This window comes from Pseudopipra pipra, chromosome 4 (genome assembly GCF_036250125.1).
Source record: "Pseudopipra pipra isolate bDixPip1 chromosome 4, bDixPip1.hap1, whole genome shotgun sequence".
Classification (NCBI taxonomy): domain Eukaryota; kingdom Metazoa; phylum Chordata; class Aves; order Passeriformes; family Pipridae; genus Pseudopipra; species Pseudopipra pipra.
The window spans coordinates 11,982,863-12,002,297 of NC_087552.1; the positions used below are offsets into that span (position 1 = coordinate 11,982,863).

General features: G+C 37.1%; 1 protein-coding gene and 1 long non-coding RNA gene across 2 annotated transcripts in view; one reads left to right on the top strand and one right to left on the bottom strand.

Annotated features, from left to right (window-relative positions):
* LOC135412745 (uncharacterized) overlaps positions 1-19,435 on the top strand; it is a 55,609-nt gene that overhangs the window by 8,715 nt on the left and 27,459 nt on the right. Inside the window, exons 2-5 of the long non-coding RNA XR_010429929.1 lie at positions 7,451-7,581; positions 11,953-12,109; positions 15,889-15,949; positions 19,202-19,424. This is a non-coding gene — a long non-coding RNA (uncharacterized LOC135412745). The remainder of the gene's footprint in view (positions 1-7,450; positions 7,582-11,952; positions 12,110-15,888; positions 15,950-19,201; positions 19,425-19,435) is intronic.
* Positions 721-19,435, bottom strand: part of IL15 (interleukin 15) — a 38,531-nt gene continuing 19,816 nt past the window's right edge. Inside the window, 5 exon segments of the mRNA XM_064651571.1 lie at positions 721-935; positions 1,465-1,608; positions 3,133-3,174; positions 3,630-3,711; positions 4,121-4,224. Of these exon segments, the coding sequence (XP_064507641.1) occupies positions 822-935; positions 1,465-1,608; positions 3,133-3,174; positions 3,630-3,711; positions 4,121-4,224 (486 nt within the window). The 3' untranslated portion in view covers positions 721-821.

Below are 19,435 nucleotides of genomic sequence, written 5' to 3' on the forward strand. Positions count from 1 at the left end.
CTGAATGGCTGAGCCATTTATCAAATGAAGACAGAGAAATGGAGGTGCCTGGGGGAAAGAATTACTTATTATGGATAGCAGTTGGTACGACACGGATATGAATCATGAAGAAAGCAGAAAGTTAGTTTAGAAAGAGCTGAAAGAAGGCTCTGCAGCATTTCAGAAGTACCAGTGGACAGGTGACTGCCTTGAATCTTAGAAATACAGTTATCGTGATTTCCAACTGGTCAAAAGTGATTCCTGTCTTCAAAATTCTTTCCCACAAGAAGATCAAAGCTACAAACTCTGCTACAATAGGAAAGATTTCTACCACCTAGAATTTAGTATTTTTTTTCAAGTATGTAAGACACTTGGTCAGCTCCATGATTTAGAGAATGAAATTAACACTGTTTTGGTTGAAATTTAGATTGAAATCTTTGGTATTTGCTAAAGGAACTGTAGTCATTACCATAATGACCCCAGTAGTGTCAGTGTCAGAGGTAATAAATGAAGTAAAAAAACGTGTTGTCCTTGGACAGAGGAACCAAGCACCAGCTTTAGCTTCTGTAAGAAGACTGAAGAAAATTTTTAATACCCTTATACTACCATTGTACAAAAGGGAGAAAAGGCAAGGAAGAAATAAATATTCTAATTTTTGACTTTGAATTCTTTGGTAGAACAAGTAACTGGGTTTCCCTGAAAACCACAGTAGAAATAAATATATTAAGAGATAGCCATGAGTATTGTAAATGATGTTCTTTTTCCAGTTTATTGTTGGTGATAATCTAATTTCTCTGAGAATGTTCATGGAAGAATCTTGTTTCCCAACTTGTGTCTTTTGGTCAGTGTTTGCAGTCCCTCTGTATAACCTTTTCAAAACTCTGTATAAATTCTGTAAAACTTTTTTCTTCATATTCTTCACATTCTTTGCATTTTGCTGATGTTGTGGAATTCAACTGAAAGACAAAATGCAATAGTAAAGCAGGATACTGATCTATTGGTTCTGATAGAGAATTAAGTTGTTTGTCCTGTTTATATGGATAATTCCAATGCAGATAGTGGCTACAGAAAACATTGGTGGTAGTTATGGTTTGTGCAGTTCTTGGCTTACTTTCTGAATAGGATCAGCTTTCAAAGATACATCAGTGAGAGATGCAAATGGTTCCTTTGAAAATTAGGACACTTCTCTACATGTGTCTAACCATACCTGACTTTAGGAACTGAAGTTACAAACTGTTAATTATACATTCAGACGTCCTGACATGTTTATGCATGCACAAAAGTATTTGCTTTGATGGGAATCCTGAAAGTTTTTTTCTAAAAAACCACTGAACTCAGCTTTTTCATTGTTACCTATACAGGCTGCTGGATCTCATTTGTTTTCATCTGCACCATCTCACATTTTATAAAACAGAAAAGGTATTTCTGCTACTGAAGAAACGTTTTTCATTTACCTTTTTCCCACAGACTCTTGGTGCTACTTACCTTTTTATTTTCTAAGCTTGCATTTCCATTTTTCCATATGTTCACTACATCCTGTGTTTCACTACAATTTTTGATACGACATTCTTGAATAATCACTTCTGTCTCTAAGAAAAAGCATCTCATTACAGGTTCTTGGCATTCTTCCTGAAAAAAAAAAAAAAAGCAGTTGTAATAGTTTTACGAATAAAAAGGAATAAATGAATGTAGGACATAATTTATGATATAAGTAAGATACCATTTAAGATACAATCATCCTGGAAGTGGCTGAGTTTTACTTACTAGACATCTTTTCTTATTATTCAAATACTTTTAAATATCAGCAGAGATGGGCTGTGAGACCTAAACACAAAAAGGCCAGCCAGCTTGCGTACATTAGTGAAATGTAGTGTTTTAGTGAATGATATAGGAAAATAATTAATTAGGATAGAAATTTGGGATATAATTAAACATAGTGGAATTAAATTAGTACTATTCTTAAAAATTTTAACACTTTCATTCAGAGATCTGAATTCAGAATGGGTAGGGGAGAAGAGGAACCAGATATTACCTGTATTTAATGAATTAAAGAAAAAGAGGCAGAGGTACTAATTTCTCCATCAAGTCAACAATAAAGCCAAAAATAAGTCCCAGGTTGTTCGTCTGACTTCCATATCATACTGTCCCAGTGTAAGAAAATCTTCCTGACATTACTAGGCATTAAATCAGCCATTTTAATGAATTAACCTCTCTAGCTTGCTTCAGTTAAGAGAATGTGTGTGCAGGTGTGGACATGTGTGTTCTGTGAGCTTTTTCCATGTCATGTACAGACACATCAGGTTCTGTGCTTTCTCGGGCTTGCCAGTTCCACTGAAGACATCGGTATTGCTGCACTCTGCAAGCACTCTGACACTGTTCTGTGCTGAGGTAGTCAGTCCACCATTTCTAGGATATCCTCCCTCATTATGGAAAAAAAATCTTGTCTAGGATATCTGGATTGTCTGTGTTTGTGACAGTCTGCGTGTGAATGTTTATGCTGTCAGAAAAGCAATGTCTCAGGAGCAGGCTACTACCACAGCAATGAATCCAGACAATTCCTCCAGGGCTATGCCAAAGGTGAATGCTAGGAGTGGAGGATTGGTTGGCTTCATTTTCTTGGGATTCATGTGTCCCATGGAGCACAGACTGAACTCCACAGCAATAGATTATGAAAAACTCTCTTCAGCTATGAATTTGTGGATACTGCACTTTTTTGGGTCATTTTTTCCCCTTCCTTTAAATTGCAAATGAATACCAATATTATTTTAGCAATGTTTGCTTGGAGAAAATAGTTTTGGATCCGAGAATCACTGAACTATATGGGGTAGAAGAGACCTTAAAGATGCTCTAGTTCCAACCCCACTGCTATGCACAGAGATTCCTTCTTGTAGACTAGGTTTGTCAAAGCCCCATCCAACATGGCCTTTCAATTACTTAATTTTAATAGCAGGTGATTCAATAAAAATAATCAATACCTGCTTACATAATTTATCATAAGTCATTTAATTATCAGAACTGTTTATTCCAAGGTGAATTATTTGATTTTAGAAACTTTTGTCAAATTAGACCAAGACTGCTTTAGGAGAAAGTTGCTAGCAAAGAAATGGAGCCACCATATTAGACCAGTTGTGATCAAATTCAAAGTTTACTTACATCCTCATCTGTGTTTGCAGTATATAAACTGACATCAATGTCCTAAAAGAAAACAAGAGTTGGAATTAGGAGCATTAGCTAACAGATTTAGAAATAATAAAGCTAACTCTTCAATAGATGGATTAGCTACCAAGTTCAAAGGCCAAATCTAGCCAGGTCTTAAAGTCAGCCAGTAACCTGCAGAATGGGCTTCACTGTAAGGGAGACTCTCAGAACAGAGTCCCACAATACTTTGTCTGAAGGGGCTAACTCTCAAGCCCACTGTCCCTTTTCTTAGGAAACGTGCTGGAGAAAATGATATTTAATTCTAGAGTCTGCAGTATTTGGTGAATTCCAATTCCCTTTAACCCTCTGTTTCCACCCATGAAACAGCATTATACAAACACCATCCCTTTCCCTGCTTCCTCTCACTGACTCTACCTAGCTGAGTACAGTGCTACATATTTAATTGTCTTCACCTATGATTATATGAAATGCTGACCTTTTTATGAACTTACTTTGGATGTCTTGATCTTCTCCAAGTCTTTCAGAACTTCTGCCCACTTGCAATGACCTGCTTCTGTCTTTGGTACATAAGCACTAGAACAGAAGAAAAAGTGATCATTAGGCTAAACAGCAGGTATATACAAGTTTTATGCTGAAAAAAAAGAGTCAGAAATTATAAGATACTATAGACACATTGTTTACATGTATATATATATATATGATAAATATGTGGGGCACGCATATTTGACAAATCATGAAATCATATAGATACATAAAACTGTCACACCTGTATAAACAGTCAATTTGTTTTTTTTTTAAAGGCCAGACTTATAGAGCTTAATGCAAGAGAAAGGTTCAATTACTTAATGTAACATACCTAAAATTCTTTGAAAGTATACAAATAGAATTCCAAATCCACTCTCTAAAGTAACTGGAGACAAGTAACAGCTGTAATAGTAAAAATATGCATATACTGTCTAATTAACATTGACTTTGTAGTTACCATAAGATGATTAGTCCCATCCCATTCTTTAAAAGGCAAAAGAAATGGCTGTTCAGAAGAAGACACAGCTGATACTGCAGACAAATACTTTTCAGGTGTATTTTCTGAAAGACACAACCAGGGTGATACCTTGTCACAATCTGATTGCACAGAATTTTGCTGTAGTACTGACTTAATTAACCAATTTGCCAAGACATCCAATCAAGGCAGGACTACCTGTTGTGTGTAGCTGGAAAGACCAACTGATTTGTATCTTGCAGAAGTATATAATCACTTTACAGAACAGTTGGTAGGAAATCAGATGCTGAAGGCACACTGTGAACACCTGAACTCATCCTGGGCTCCCTATTTATTTATCTGTTCATATTGCAAGCTGCAATTTAATGCAGAGACAATATTAAAGAGCTTTTTTTTTGTTTATGATCTTTCCCCTGGCTACCTTTTGTCACCCAAATTCAGTTAGTTACTACAGCTAGAACATTAACTACAATATTGTGGTTGCATATATATGAAACTTTGCATTGAATGCATCAGATGCTATAGTTGTGTATAAATGTTAAACATAGTATTTAGAGTATATACTTCTTTACATAGTGTATGTCTGACTAATCATAGAATCACAAAATATTTTGAGTTAGAAGGGACCCATGAGGATCATCAAGTCCGGCTCCTGGCCCTGTGCAGGACACCCAAGAGCCACACCATGAGACTGACAGTATTGTCCAAATGTTTCTTGAACTCTGTCAGGCTTGGTGCTGTGACCACTGCCCTGGGGAGCTTTTCCAGTCCTCTGCGTGAAAAACTTTTTCCTGATATCCAACCTAAACCTCCCCTGACTCAGCTTCATGTTGCTTCCTTGAGTCCTTTCTCTGGTCACAGAAGTGATCAGTGTCTGCCCCTCCTCTTCCTCTCATGAGGAAGTTGAAGACCACAATGAGGTCCCTCCCTCTTCTCCAGCTGAACAGACCAAGTCACCTCAGCTGCTCCTCATACAGCTTCCCCTCAAGGCCCTTCACCATCCTTGTTGCCCTCCTTTGGACACTCTCTAATGGCTTAATATCTTTCTTATATTGTGGTGCCCAAAACTGCCACAATATTCAAGGTGAGGCCGTCCCAGTGCAGGGACAATCCCCTCCCTGACAGGCTGGTGGTGCTTTGCCTGATGCCTCCCAGGACACAGTTGGCCCTCCTGGCTGCCAGGGCACTGCTGACTCATATTCAACTTGCCATCGACCAGGACCCCCAGGTCTCTTTCTGTGGCACTGCTTTCCAGCATCTCATTCCCCAGTCTGAACATCCAGGGTTGCCCCATCCCAGGTGCAGAATCCGGCACTTTCCCTTGTTGAACTTCATATGGTTGGTGATTGCCCAGTCCTCTAATTTATCAGGGTCTCTCTGCAGGGCCTCTGCCCTCAAGGGAGTCGACAGCTCCTCCCAACTCAGTGTTGCTGGCAAACTTACTTAATATTCCTTTGAGTCCTGCACCCAGGTCATTAATGGATATGCTGAAGGGAACTGGGCTGAGGATGGAGCCCTGCGGAACCCCACTAGTGACAGGTCACCAGTCTGATGTTACTCCTTTTAATGTAACTCTTTGTGCCCAATCTGTGAGCCAGTTACTCACCCATTACACATGGTTAGCCAGCTGTGTGCTGGACATTTCGTCCAGAAGGATACTGTGCGAGACAGTATCAAAAACTTTGCTGAAGTCTGAAAAGATTATATCTACTGGCTTTCCTAGATCAACTAGGTGGATTATCCTGTCATAGAAGGAAATCAGGTATGATAAGCAGGACTTTCCCTTCATGAAGCCATGTTGACTGTGACTGATGACTGCATTGTCCTCCAGGTGTTTTTTAATACTCCCCAGAATAATCTTTTCCATGATTTTCCCAGACACTGAAGTGAGACTGACAGGCCTGTAGTTTCTGGGGTCCTTCTTCTTGCCTGTCTTGAAAATTGCCAGCTTCCAGTCAGCCAGGACCTCTCCGGATTCCCAAGACCACTTGAAAAATCAAGAGAGGCTTTGCGATGACATCAGTAGCTCTTTGAGGATTCTCAGATGAATCCTGTCTGGTCACAGGTTTGTAGGGATCCCACTGGAGCAGTAGATCACACACAGTTTCAGAGTCAGCTGGGAGTTGATCATTCTTGCAGTCGTGGTCCTCCCCCTTGGTCTGTCATCCATACAGAGGCAAAGAAAGCGTTAAACACCTCTGCCTTGTCTCTGTCCCTGTTTGTGAGGTGACCATCCTCATCCTGCAATGGGCTGATGTTATTTCTATACTGCCATTAATATATTTGAAAAAACTTTTCTTATTGTCCCCCACATTTCTGGCAGCTTCAACTCCAGTTGAGCTTTGGCCAAACAAATTTTCTCCCTACAGTGGCAAGCAACATCTCTGAATTATTCCCATGTCACCTAACCTGGCTTCCACTGGGCATATGCCTTCCTTTATCATCTTACTTCCATGAGAAGATCTCTGTTCAGCCAAGACAGCCTTCTACCTCATTTGCTTGACTTGTGACATTTGGGAATTGCCTGCTCCTGTGTCCTTAGGAGGTGATGTTTAAAAAGTGACCTGATGAACCCCAATACCTGCAAAAACATATTCCCAGGGTAATTTTCTACTGGGTAGTGATGCATTTAAGAATTTTGTCAGGGGAGTCTGGCAACTGGAAATAAGGAGGAGTTGTGAGCCTGGTAACCTTTGTAACAAAGTCACAAGCCCTTTGATTTAAGCTGATACAGTTCTTTCAAAGACCTAGGTTAATTATCTGCAGCAGTGCAGTGCTTTTGATCCAAGGTTGTATTTCTTATCATACATGGAATACTTTTAATGTCATTAACAAATGATGTTTCTTTAGCAGTGATTTATTTACAAACTTGCAAGTAAATATTTAAAAATAGACCAGAGAACATAACAAAATAAGCACTAGCACTGTGCAGTGGTAAAAATTTCCAAATGGGAGATCAATCCATAAACTGTCAGGATTGCAGCTAACTTGCTGAAAGCCACCTTAATAAAGCAAAGCCAGGAGCATGATAATTATATATGTCACAGGGGACTTCTGAAGAGTATTTGTAACAAATATTTGCTGCTCTCTTAAGTGGACAATTCTTTAAATACTTTGCAATTATTTTGTTTCCAAACCCCAGAGATATAGCTGAAATAGGATAATAACCTAATCATACATAAATATCTACATCCTGTAACGGAAAGCAGTGTCAGACCCTTTTATCCCCTTCGTTTGTCCAAAATCTGTTAAATAAGAACTATGTAAATGAATTCTCTGATTCTCTGATAATCTAAATTTCTGTCTGGACAGAGCAAATAGCATCTCATCTGTCTTCTGAACAATTTCAGTATGGAGGGTGCTGTGTTATTAGCAGCCAAAGTAGGCCATGAAGCAAGGCTCGATCTGTCACTGTTTCCACAACAAAAAGAAACTGAAGATATGTAAGTATTAAACCCAAAATATTAAGTATATATACATAGGAATGCAATGGAAAAGACTGCTTGGCTCTAATCAAAAGAGCTAAATCACTTTGTTATAGTATGACAGTTAACATTTTCACAGTTAACATTGTTTGGTCTCAAATTCTCATGTTATTTCTTTTAGTTTTGGGGTTTTCTTTGTTTGTTTTTGTTAAATATGCATACCAAATTCTTTGATTCAATATGTCAATCCCTAGAAAATATCCTATTTTTATTGGGAGTTTTGTTTGTTTTTTTATTATTATTATTTCATTGAAGATCAAAAGTAGCCTTATGGGGAAATTCCAAGTAAATGTAAAGAAATTTTAGATCTGCTTGGTGGATACAGATGAAGAACACGTATTTTAATCTCATGTTTTATCAAAATTATTTAAAGTGTATTAGAAGTATTTTACATTTTTATCATTCCACAAGCCAGTTTTTATCAAATGAGATCAGGTGATGACAAATTAAAATACGAAAGACTCATGATGAGTCCATAAGCATGTACCAGCTTCCTGATTTATAATTAGTGTTATGGGGCCTTTTTAAAAAGGCGATTTGAGAGGAAGTTCCAATTTATGCTGGAGAACAAAGAGTTCAAGGTGAGGAAAATAATATATTATTATACCTACTGAATAATGGGCCAGAGTTATCATTAGTTTGTCATTTGTTTCCTATTTTTAATAATTGTTCGCTGTGATGACACTGGAACACTGTTCTTAATGATCAATGTCTTTATCTGCATCTTTGGTTTTCTTAAATATGTGAGATAACTGTTTTACTGTAATAAAATAACAATTGCTAATGTAAAATAAGTACTCAGTTTTCAGAAGTAACAGAAAGCTTGTACTGATAGTAAAATATGTGAAAAATATACTACATGCATACTCCAAAGGGTACTCCATTTGTTCATAGTGAAAGAGGTTCTTGATGTCAACTAGATCACCCAACACATTCTTTTCAATTCAGGGCCATTTTCCACTTGAATTTCTTAATTATTTCATCTGAATTATTATTCAACAGCAGAAGCACTGTTAGCTCATTTGGAAGCTTTGACAGATTGTTCTCCTGCCTTGAACACACAGTGCTATAATGCAAAAATTTTCTTTGGACAGTGTCTGTTTTTAATGTCTTACGCTGTTTAATCATTAACCAGTTCCTCTCTGTCTTCGTTATGTCTCTGATACCCTGTGACCGTTGGACAAGGGAGCAGCTCATATTTATGTAGGTAAATGGTTCTATTTGTAGCTTGTATCCTAATAAACTCCTACTTTAAGTTGAGGATTAAAGCCTTTGTAAGTGAATATATGCTTTCCAAAAATCAATGATATACACAATAAGCTTTGTAAAAGGAATGCCGTTTTTTAATAATGAAATTTAAATTAAGCATTTTAAGAGCAGTTACCACTGAGTGATATCTAAGATACAGTGGTACTGTTTTCTTTTTAAAGAAGCAAACTTATAAGATAATGACAAAAATTTTCTTTAACAAGTCTGAAACAGTCAATGATTTTGCCGGTTTGGCTGTCACAGAAACAATAATCTAAGTTAGTCAAAAGAAAATATTCATAAGTCTTTACGGTATTTAAGTTACATATGAAGCTAAAGTTATATGTCTTTGCCTATATACTATATGTCTAAACTTCTTTATTAATATTTGCTTATAAATTTCTCAGTGAATCCTTGAGATGTGATATTCATAAGCAAGCAAGTTTATTTCCTGACTGTGCAAGTTGGTATTCTTGGCAAAAGTCCACTATTATTTTTTTCTTATTTTTTTATTCTTTATTTATATCTTTATTCCTCATCTGCTTCATTGTTCTTGAAAACAAGTGACCAGAAGTATACAACATACTCAGATCTTACAAATCATTTAGAAACTAGTGATAATATTTTCAGCTTCTACTGGAAATAAGGAAATGCCTACTGCCAGTGTTTTCTTAATGATTGTATCACAGCAGTGGCTCATACTTCAATATGAATTTTATGCAAGAATTTTATGTCCTCTTCTTTCAGAATCCTGGAATGTCCTAAGAATTTTTCACTGTTTGCAGAAAACTCTCACCCTCAAAAAACCAACCCCAAAACCCTGAAGTCTAAACTTCTTACTTATTGGTTAAGTTCAAATTTTCCCTAACTTCTTGACCTGTAGCACAAAGCTCTTTTTCTTGATCAGCCCTTTTTCCCTTTGCCTCTGGGCTTTCTGGCTAGAAATGATGCTGACAGAAGTCACTATTCCTCACATTCCTTGCTCCTGAGAGCAAATCACCCTGCTCAGACTGCTCTCTCTTGTAACAACCTATTTTCCCATTTCTCATCTTCATTCTGTCACGCAATAGACTTCTTGTACATTATTTATCCTATTTTAGTCAGTCTCTTCTTCCACTCTCTTCTACAAATATGTGTCCTCAGCACTTTCTCTTTGGCTTCTTGAGCAACAAAGTACTGTAAATCTTCTTCTCTCTGTTACTGCTGCAAATGTCCCTCTAAAATCATACTGTCACCTCCAGCTCTCTCAAGTCCTTGGACATTTTATTGAGCAACACCTCAGGAATAAAGTAGGCTTTTTAAAATTCATATTCAAATACTGTCTACATCACACAGAGCTGAGTTTTACACTCTTCTATTTGCCTTGTTTCTGCAATTCTTCAGTGTCTCCTTTGCCACAATAATTATAGCCTCCTTAGAGAACTCTGCCTCCTCCCCCAACAAAATCTCATCCCGTGACTCTTGTTCTGCTGTTCTCTGTTGGCTTCCCTGATTAAATGTTCTGTCCTCTTGTTCTAGTGCAATTCCCTTCAAGGGGACAAAGTGCCAAGTAGCTGCACAACTAGAGTGCTGCATCTATTTAGGGTTGGGTATTCTGCATGATATTGGAGCTCTTTCTCTACACTCAGAAGCAAAGACAACACTTTTAATGTCAGAATCTATAAGACTGGGGAGAAAATCAGATGTTTTTCCCATTTGTAGCCTAGTCTTGTAACAAAAGAACTTCATCCTTTCTTTTAAAAACCGATTTTTTTTTTCAGGAGAGAAGTCATGGAGAGTAAAGATTTCATAAACTAATGGAAGTGACTAAAAGAGGAATGGAGCCCATAAAGAAAGCAGTACTTCCGAACTAGATAGATGTTTCCATATTAAGGCCTTAAATAAGTAATTCTGAAATCAAATTTTCATGGATCACAAGTAAGTTTTAGAGGAAAGACATATTCTTAGTGCCTTGTCATGGAGTAAATGCTGGAAAACACTGAAAGTCAAAGAAGCATACTCACTGAAGGATCTCTCTGCTCTGTCATTCCTAAGTTCCTCTAGTCTGTTTAAAGAAAACAACCAAAGGGAAAAAAAACCTGAATATAAATTAGTGTCAGAATGTAATTATTCACATCAGATAGAATTCAGAGAAAAAGAGAGAAAACCACATTAATGTACTCTGAGACAATAAGAGACTCTGTAGCAGGTACAGAGGTACAGCCCCTAAAGGTACCTAGGTACAGCCCTCTAGACACACTTTGAGAGTAATTTCATTTGCATATACGGAATTTTTTATATCTACAGAAAAAAGTAATATTAGTAATATTAACTTATGAAGGGATCTAGTACCAGGGCCTTAAATTATTTACCAACTTCTAGAGACTAGTCCTGTCTATCAAAGAAACATATTTTACATCTCTGGTAACTTATGAATACCATTTGATGCCACAACTATTAAAAAGTTGTTTCTTTGCTATCATGGTGCCTGAACCCATTATGATTCCACAGCCATTGTAGTTCCTCTTCTCCCTCCCCACCAATCTTTGCATAGAAGCCCAGGAAATCAGCTTTCAAGCTCCACCAGTGTTACCAGCAGCCCTCCTCCTCAAGGTTTGAAGGCAAAGAGTGGGCTTTCTGTCTAGCTTGTACTTACTGCTCCAGAAAGGAAGCCAGTGGAATTCCTAGGTGTTAAGCTGAATCACATGGCTGAATGCTTGTCTGGATGAGAGCCAAACCACGCCTTAGGCTGTTATGTCTTCAAGCTTTTATTTCATAAAACTAGAGTGCTTTCTTAGAAGTTTTGTATTTAGATAGAGTTGGGCTGGCTAAAGATTTTTTGCAGCATTAAAACTGGGCATTCTTTAAGTATGATTCCTATTTGATTACTTCCCTCCCCCCAAGAAATACAGCTTTCCTTGTTTTTACTGTATGGTGGTGACTCTCTTGTGGAGTACTATCCTAAAAAGCTTATTCTGCTTGTATTAGAGTGGTGTTGACCTTCAAAAGTGTGTTCTCAGTAATCAGCATGGCAAGAAACTCTCTCAGTTTAATCACATATGTTCTTGGTTTGCTTAAGTACTTGTTGGCTTGCTTTGACAGTTCTCCGGTAGGACTTCCTTCTCCTGTGTGCTCTTGCTAATTGGCATTTATGCCAGAGTAAAGTTTGCAATGCCTGTTTGAAAATTTTGCCAAAAGGTCACAGAGTCATTACTATTCCACTCAATACCTTAAACATCAGATTTTGAAATGTAAGAAGGTAAATATTTCCTTTGACCTTTTTTTGTGGTGGGTTTTTTTTTTTTTTATGCGCATGTGTGTGTGTGGTTTGTGGGTTTTTTTGGTTTTGTTTGTTTTGGGGGTTTTTTGTTTGGTGTTTTTTGCAAAGCATGTTTGAGGCCCTGGGCCTTACGAAGATGTGTCCTACACTCTGCTATAGACCTGAGAGGAAGTTTGTCCCTGGAACAAAGAAAGATTTTATACCTTTCCAAAGAAACTTACAGTCACAGTAGCAGTGAAACCCAACAGAAGTGCTGCAATATTTAGGGTTAAATATTACTAGCTGAATATAAGTATGAACATTACTGATTAAGAGCCTTCCTTTTAGTCTGTCTGCTTTTACTAATTTGAACGTCACGGTCTCAGAGAAATAAAACAACACTCCATGACCACAGGCCTCTTTCATCAATAGCTCTCCTTGAAATACGGATGCCAGGTCCCTGTTTGTATGATTGAGAGACCAAGACATCAAACATGTTGTTTACCTCTTGCCTGTCAGTTCAGGATCTCTTTTAAGCAACATTTCCCAGATGGCAAAATCCAGCCAGGAAAGAAAGCTTCTTTATCTTTACATCCTTCCATGTAATGTCAGTCATTTCAAAGTATCAGTCACTCCTTAAATTGTGAAAGATCAACTTAATGTTGTCCTAATGCAAGGATACATGATATTAATGCTAGATTAACTTGACAAACACTGTGATTGACATATAGAAGCCCTAAGTTTTGCTAGTGGCAAAATTAATTTAACTCAAATGCATAGTATTTGTAATACATTGGTAAAGAACAAGCATATAGCAAAAAACTCACTTGCAGGACACAGATGGTTAGATTTGACCATTTATCCCCAAGCAACCCCCCTCAGGATGCAACATGCAAAAATTAGTTAAAAGGCCTTTCGGAATAAACTCTACCAGATAAATAAGCAGTAGGAATAACAGGAGCTTCTAAATGTAAAGGACATTAATAAGAGACACAAAATAGGGCCAGAATTAGTCAGTGCTGAAGTTTGTTCTACAAAATGTGGCCCAACCTATGTATATATATATGCTGTAAGGCACTCCCTGTAAATATTATTTGTGGTATTTTTATCATAGCAACAAATATCCAACAGGGAACGAAAACACAATTTATGTGCCTTTAGTAGTAGGATGTTAACATTTAAAACAGTATCAAACATGGAAACTTAAACTGCAAAATATTGTCATACTGATGCATAAAAGTTGGAAATTCTGAGATGACAAAAATAGTTGTCACAGGAGCAACTGCTGGACAAATAATATCTCAGCCTTACGAAAATACTCAGCTTAAAGACTGTGGATGATACCATATGCTAATAGAGATCTGTAACACACTTTTAATGGAAGACTAAAAATAGACAGTGCAGTTCTCAAAATGGTAAAGTAAGGCAGTATTTTCAGAGCTTTTTTTAAAAAGGAAAATTATGATCCATGACCCTCTCTAACAACCATACGTTTACTGGAATTTACTGGACCCTGAAGTAAAGAGGCAGAATGCAGTCTGAAACACTGTAATATTTCTCATGCTTTTAATCCTATTTAAAGAGCAGAATGAAATCCTAATATGTGTCAATTGCCATACCTTTACTTAAACCAATAAACTTATTTTGATTTCCAAAATTGTTGAGAATTTGATCAAAATGTTAACCAGGGAAAAACAGACTTATTGACCAACTGAGGAAAGCAGCACACAAGCTGTTGTAAACAGACCAACAGCACACAAGCTGTTGTAAACAGACCAACAGGCAGAAAAAAAACAGAATCAGAATTCTAAGAAAGAAGAACAAAATATCTCTACTGCAGATTTATTTCATATAGGATGAAAGGCAAAAAGGCAAAAAACCTGGAAAATACATTATTTCTGCTTTATGTTACTCTAAATCACTTATAAATAATGATGCAGTAGGACTTAAAGCAGCAGCAACCGTTCTTAGTCTCTTGTCTTTGGATACAGGAGAAGTGATTACTGGAAAAGCTCTAGTGTGTGTGCTACAGAAACCTCCCCCTCTCGTGTAAATTTTGAGTGTATTTTTGTGAAATGTAGCCATTGTGAGAGTGCACACTGAACCACTTCTTTTCTATATGTGAGCAAGTGCTAAGTGCAATACAGTATTTGTCATTCTTCGTGGTTTCTTCTATCTATTCATATGGATGATGATTTTCCTTCATTTCTTGGCAACCAAACCCAAATTGAACAGAGGAATGGAAGAGGTTGTGTGTTTTTAAAATAACGAGAATTAATGCAGTCAAAAGTGGTAGTCATAGCTCCTAACAGTGCAGCACAGCACTCATCCAGAAACCTTTAAATTTTCTTTCAGAAGGGGTAAGATGACTCTATGAGTGAGAACATTCATTTAGATAAAAGTATTTTTAAAAAAGATTGAAAAAATACTTCACAGGGATGTTAAAAGTAGCTGTATCTTAAAATAATTGGCATTACTGCAAAGAGTAAATGATTCCCTGGGCGCCTTTATATCATAAAGCTGTGTAGACCAGTTTTATTGAAATGGAGGAAGCTCTTGGCTAAAAGAGTTAGCACTGTAGGATTGCTTACTTTATTTATTTAACACACAAATTGTCAAGTCAATAGCAACTCACTGCATTGACAGTAATCAAGAGATTACAAATGATTCTGATATGCTCATACAAGAAGCAAGTTAAATTGTAAGATGTGAAATACATATTGTAAGATTAATCCATGACCGCATTGCAAAAAGCCAATCAATTCTATTGAATGTGTATATATGTGTATAAATATCATTTACAGAATTATGATTAGTCTTGATAAGTAAAAGAAACGTTTGGGGAGATAATGTAGTCTGCCAGAAAAATTCATACTTCTTACAAATTGGGAAGTGCATATCTTCAGATCAACATCAATAATAAAAACAAAATGTAGTCTCATTTTCAAATCAGACTGCTTTCAGGAGCTCCCAGTGAAATAAATGCCTGGTTCAGCTACAGGTAACTGCCACATCCACGTTGTGGTAAGGCATAAGAGGATGATAAGATAAAGATCAGATTTCCCCATAGTATTTTTTTTTCAAGCAAGATTTTTGTCACATTTGAATGGTAAAGCTAGAAATCAGCCTTGTCATTGTAAACAAGGGCACATACAGTGTTTTATCTGCCTCACAGCCATGGTCTTTCTTTAAGAATTAAAAAAATTACTGATGATATTAAAAGCTGCATGTTATATTGTTTGCCTGAACACTACTCAGTTTGCTGAAGGCATACAATCCTACTGTCCTATATTAGCTTTTCCTTGCTCTCCCATTAGCTTACTCCTTGCCTGCCACCAGAGGAAGGTATCTATTTGTCCTGAATGGAAGCACAGTGTTGCAAACTGCTTAACTGTGCTGTCTTTCAAAGAACAGCTGACAAAAACTGGGTTTAGCAGATATTCACCCAAATGCCATGTGAGGTCCACATGGTTGGTAAAGTTAGAAACAAATTTAGAAGTCACCAAAAATACATGCCCGTTCACATACAGCCTGGCACCTTTTGGTCTTAAAGCCAAAACAGGCATCATGCACATAGAGACACATGGCAGAACACAACTGAAATGAAAGCAGTAAGGAAAAGTCACAGGAACTATCATAGATGAATCCCAAGCTGCCACCTGGCTTCTGAAACTTCCCTGACTATACGTTTGAAGATGTTAAGACTTAGCTTTGTACTCAAGTCTTATGACTGCATTTTCTATGACATGCTACTAATGATAAATCCCTGAACATTTCAGTGTGGGACCTCGAGAAGCCAAGGAATCAGCTGCTCCTGTCCGCGTGAGCATTCCTCTTCAGGTTTGGTTGTTTTTCTTTTTAAACTGAACTGATAGCATTGGTTGCCTATTTCCACAAAGGGAACAAAACCAGAACAAAATGAGGTTGTGTTATACCTGTCTCAGGTCAGAGTGAACACACCAGCACACTTGCTACTTTCATAGACTACCCCAACTCTCAAACTAAAACCAGAGTTGGCACCAGTGCAAACACTGATTCTGAGGATTAAGGTAGCACAATAGGTTCTTTCACCACTGTTCCTTGTTCCCTTTCCATAGGACATGCAAACTGGATAATCAGCATAGCAGAGAGTAAGGCAGAAAGGTGTGTGCTGAAGAATTTTACACTTTCCTACCCTAATGCTCTCATTTGCTTCATACTTGGACATTGAGCCTGCAAGTTGCTGTGTCTGCTCCTTTCCCACTGGGTTTTCTCTGACATTACTGATCTTTATCTTACACCTGTACAGGCAGCCAGCAACAGTTTTGCCTCAGAGTGGCCATGCAGCAGTCATCTTGTTGACGACCTGTTTTATATTAAAGCTTCTTTACACAGGTTCTGGGCACTCAAAGGCCTGCAGAAAATCCTGTTGGAAGAACAATGTCATGTACAATGACTTTTCGCTAGTCTGTGCCGGTCTCCTGTAGTATATACCTTTTAGTTGTAGTTCTTACAGGTTAAAAACTAGGTATGTGTCCCTGACAGGAACTAGAAGAGCAGACAGAATTTAGGAATACCAGCACAGACTGCAAGCAAAAGTCCTCTAGGACCTCTGTGACCAGCTGTGAATGCCAAGGGAAGAGCATATTGATTCCTCCCTGATATGTCCTTGTTTTCCAGCAAAGAATTCATACAAGGCTTGTCAGATTTGGGGCTAGTGTTTTCAAGTTTAGAACTTCTTTATCCTCTCTTCCCTCACTGTTTATCAGCATAGATAAATATTCGCTTTTTAATCAATTTTTTAGAATTTTATATAAAAATTTCTTCTATATAAATACATTTCAATTTTTGACAGGCACTGTTGAGTTCTAAATGTAAAATATGACAGAAAGTAATTTAAAAATGGAAAATATTACATTAATTAGGCCTCTTCATAATGTAATTTTCGGAAGAGCACTGCTTTTACAAGCCTGTATAACCCAAGGGAAAATACCTTTCTTTTTTTTAGGTCAGTTTGAGTTTTCTAAAAGCCACAATGTCACTATCTTGAATACACATAAGTGTTATTTTCAGACATTACAATGTAGCAAATGCTGGCATTTACCCTTTTCATGAAAAAAAGTCTTTTATGTCTTTCTGGTTTTGATCTATTTATTTTTGTTTCAGTTCACCAGGCACTGGGAGAACATTTTGATCATTTGCAGTAGCTATTTCAAAACTGAGCCAGCTAGCTGAGAAAAAGAAAACAAACTTTCTTCTCTCTTACTTGTAAACTATGAATTAAAAAAAGCATGGAAGAGCTCTGTCATTTACTCGTTCTAAATGCCTGGAACAGCATAACATACTTTCAAAATTCCTTTTAAGACCAAAGTAGGAATGTATGGAATTCTTCCCAGCACATAGGAAAATTGCACCCCATAGACCCCAGTTTGTGATCAGCTGAAGGGAAGAAAAATACCGGTTTATTCTATTGGTTTCAGTAAGAGTGAGGCATTTCTACTACTCAAATGCCTAGCATATTTTTCCCAAGGATGCTCCTTCAGAAAATCTAAGGGATACTGAGCAAAAAGAATTACCTATTACTTTTAGAATGCTCCTTTTTTTTCTTCTGTGTCAGAAATAGTTTAACTAGTCATATTTAACTCACACAAAACAAGATTCAAATATTCTTTGATCGTGGAACTTCTGTTTATCTTGCTGAAAGTGGTAGTAAAATTATCTATTAGTTTCTTGTTAAAAATTGTCACATATGCCTAGCACATAAATTGCATTATTGTCATTATAAGTAATTCATCTTTAGTTGGATGAAAACTACTAGAAAACTACTTTGTCCTCGCTATGACCTGTGTATCCTGAAATTGCACACAGTTTAAAATGAAATCTGAAATATTCATATATCATTTAAATTATGCAAAATAATCTACAGGCAACCATAAAATCTTATGAATCTGAGAGATAGTTATATGAAGGCAGGAGATGAGTGGAGGTTTTGTCCTTAAAAAAAAAAAGGAAAAAAAAAGAAAAAAGGAAAGACTTAAAAAAAGAAGGAATTATTTCAAAAGCAGAACATGAGAAAAGTTAAATTTAAATGCTAGAAATGAGAGCTAGACTTTGTGTGTTCTGATTGCCTAGAAAGAATGCAAATGGTAAGAGCAAGTCCCTATAACAGAATTTTCAGCTGGGTTTTTGCCCATACTCCTGAATGCCAGGGTATATTTTCAGGTAAACAACCATCCTTCTACTTAAAAGTTAAATTAGTTTCTCCTCTGGGCTCACACAGTGTAATTGTTCTTGAGAGACTGGCTACTAAACCAAATACTTTGCATTTAGAATTTCAGTGACACCCAAGCCAGGTTCCCATGGTCTTGAGACAGTGCATTGGTTGATTGAGCAGCATCATATTATTAATGTCACAGACTAGAAGAGGCTTCTGGGAGTACCATTCCCCTTTCTAAAACAAAACAAAATGTCTTTTTTTTTTTTTAAAGACCTTTGCCTAGTTCCTAGACTTCTAGAGAAGAGTCTTCAACATTCTGAGGGAGCTATTTGCCTCATAATACCCATGCAACTGCATATGATAGCTTAATCTCTTGTAGTACCATCATGTGGACTCTTCTTAAAATGGAAAAGGATATGAAAAAGAAGGAAGACTTTCAATGACATCTATGGTCTTTTGCCTCTGAGAGGGGAGCTGCTGGAGTTTGACCTTGCTGCTGGTTGAATTAATTGTTTTCTTCAGACTAAACAAAAATTTAGTTCTAATTTATTAAGTACTTTGAGGATTTTTTTTTAAAGACTGGTAGCTCAAATGGCCAATCTCAGAATAAAATGGCCTCATGCTCTTTTAGCAACAACTAAAACTCAACATTATTCTCATCCTAAGTCCAAAACACAGCACTGTACCAGACACGAGGAAGAAAATTAACTCTGTTCCAGTTAGAAGGACAGGAAGACAGAAACTTCAATCTAAAATGCAACAGTGTGCCTCCCAAGCTAAGTAGACAATTTTACCTGCACATTAACAACCGATGGAATGAGAAATATTGTGGCTGATTCATATGATTCCAGACCTTAATGCTGACATATTATTTTATTGTCTCTCCTTTGCATTAGTATCACAATGCAAAATGAAATGCACATCAATTATTACAGAAAACTTTAAAACCAGGCCTCTTTAGTAACAGAGAGTTGTGTCTTGGAGGGACTAAATCCACCAAAATATCCTGGGAAAGCCTAAGATCAGCCAAATTGCAGCATAACCTCCCAGCATTCTGAACAGAAGCAAGAGAGCAGGAAAATGGTGCCAGTCTCTAACTGTGTGGAACAGGATAATGAGGTGAGAAACAT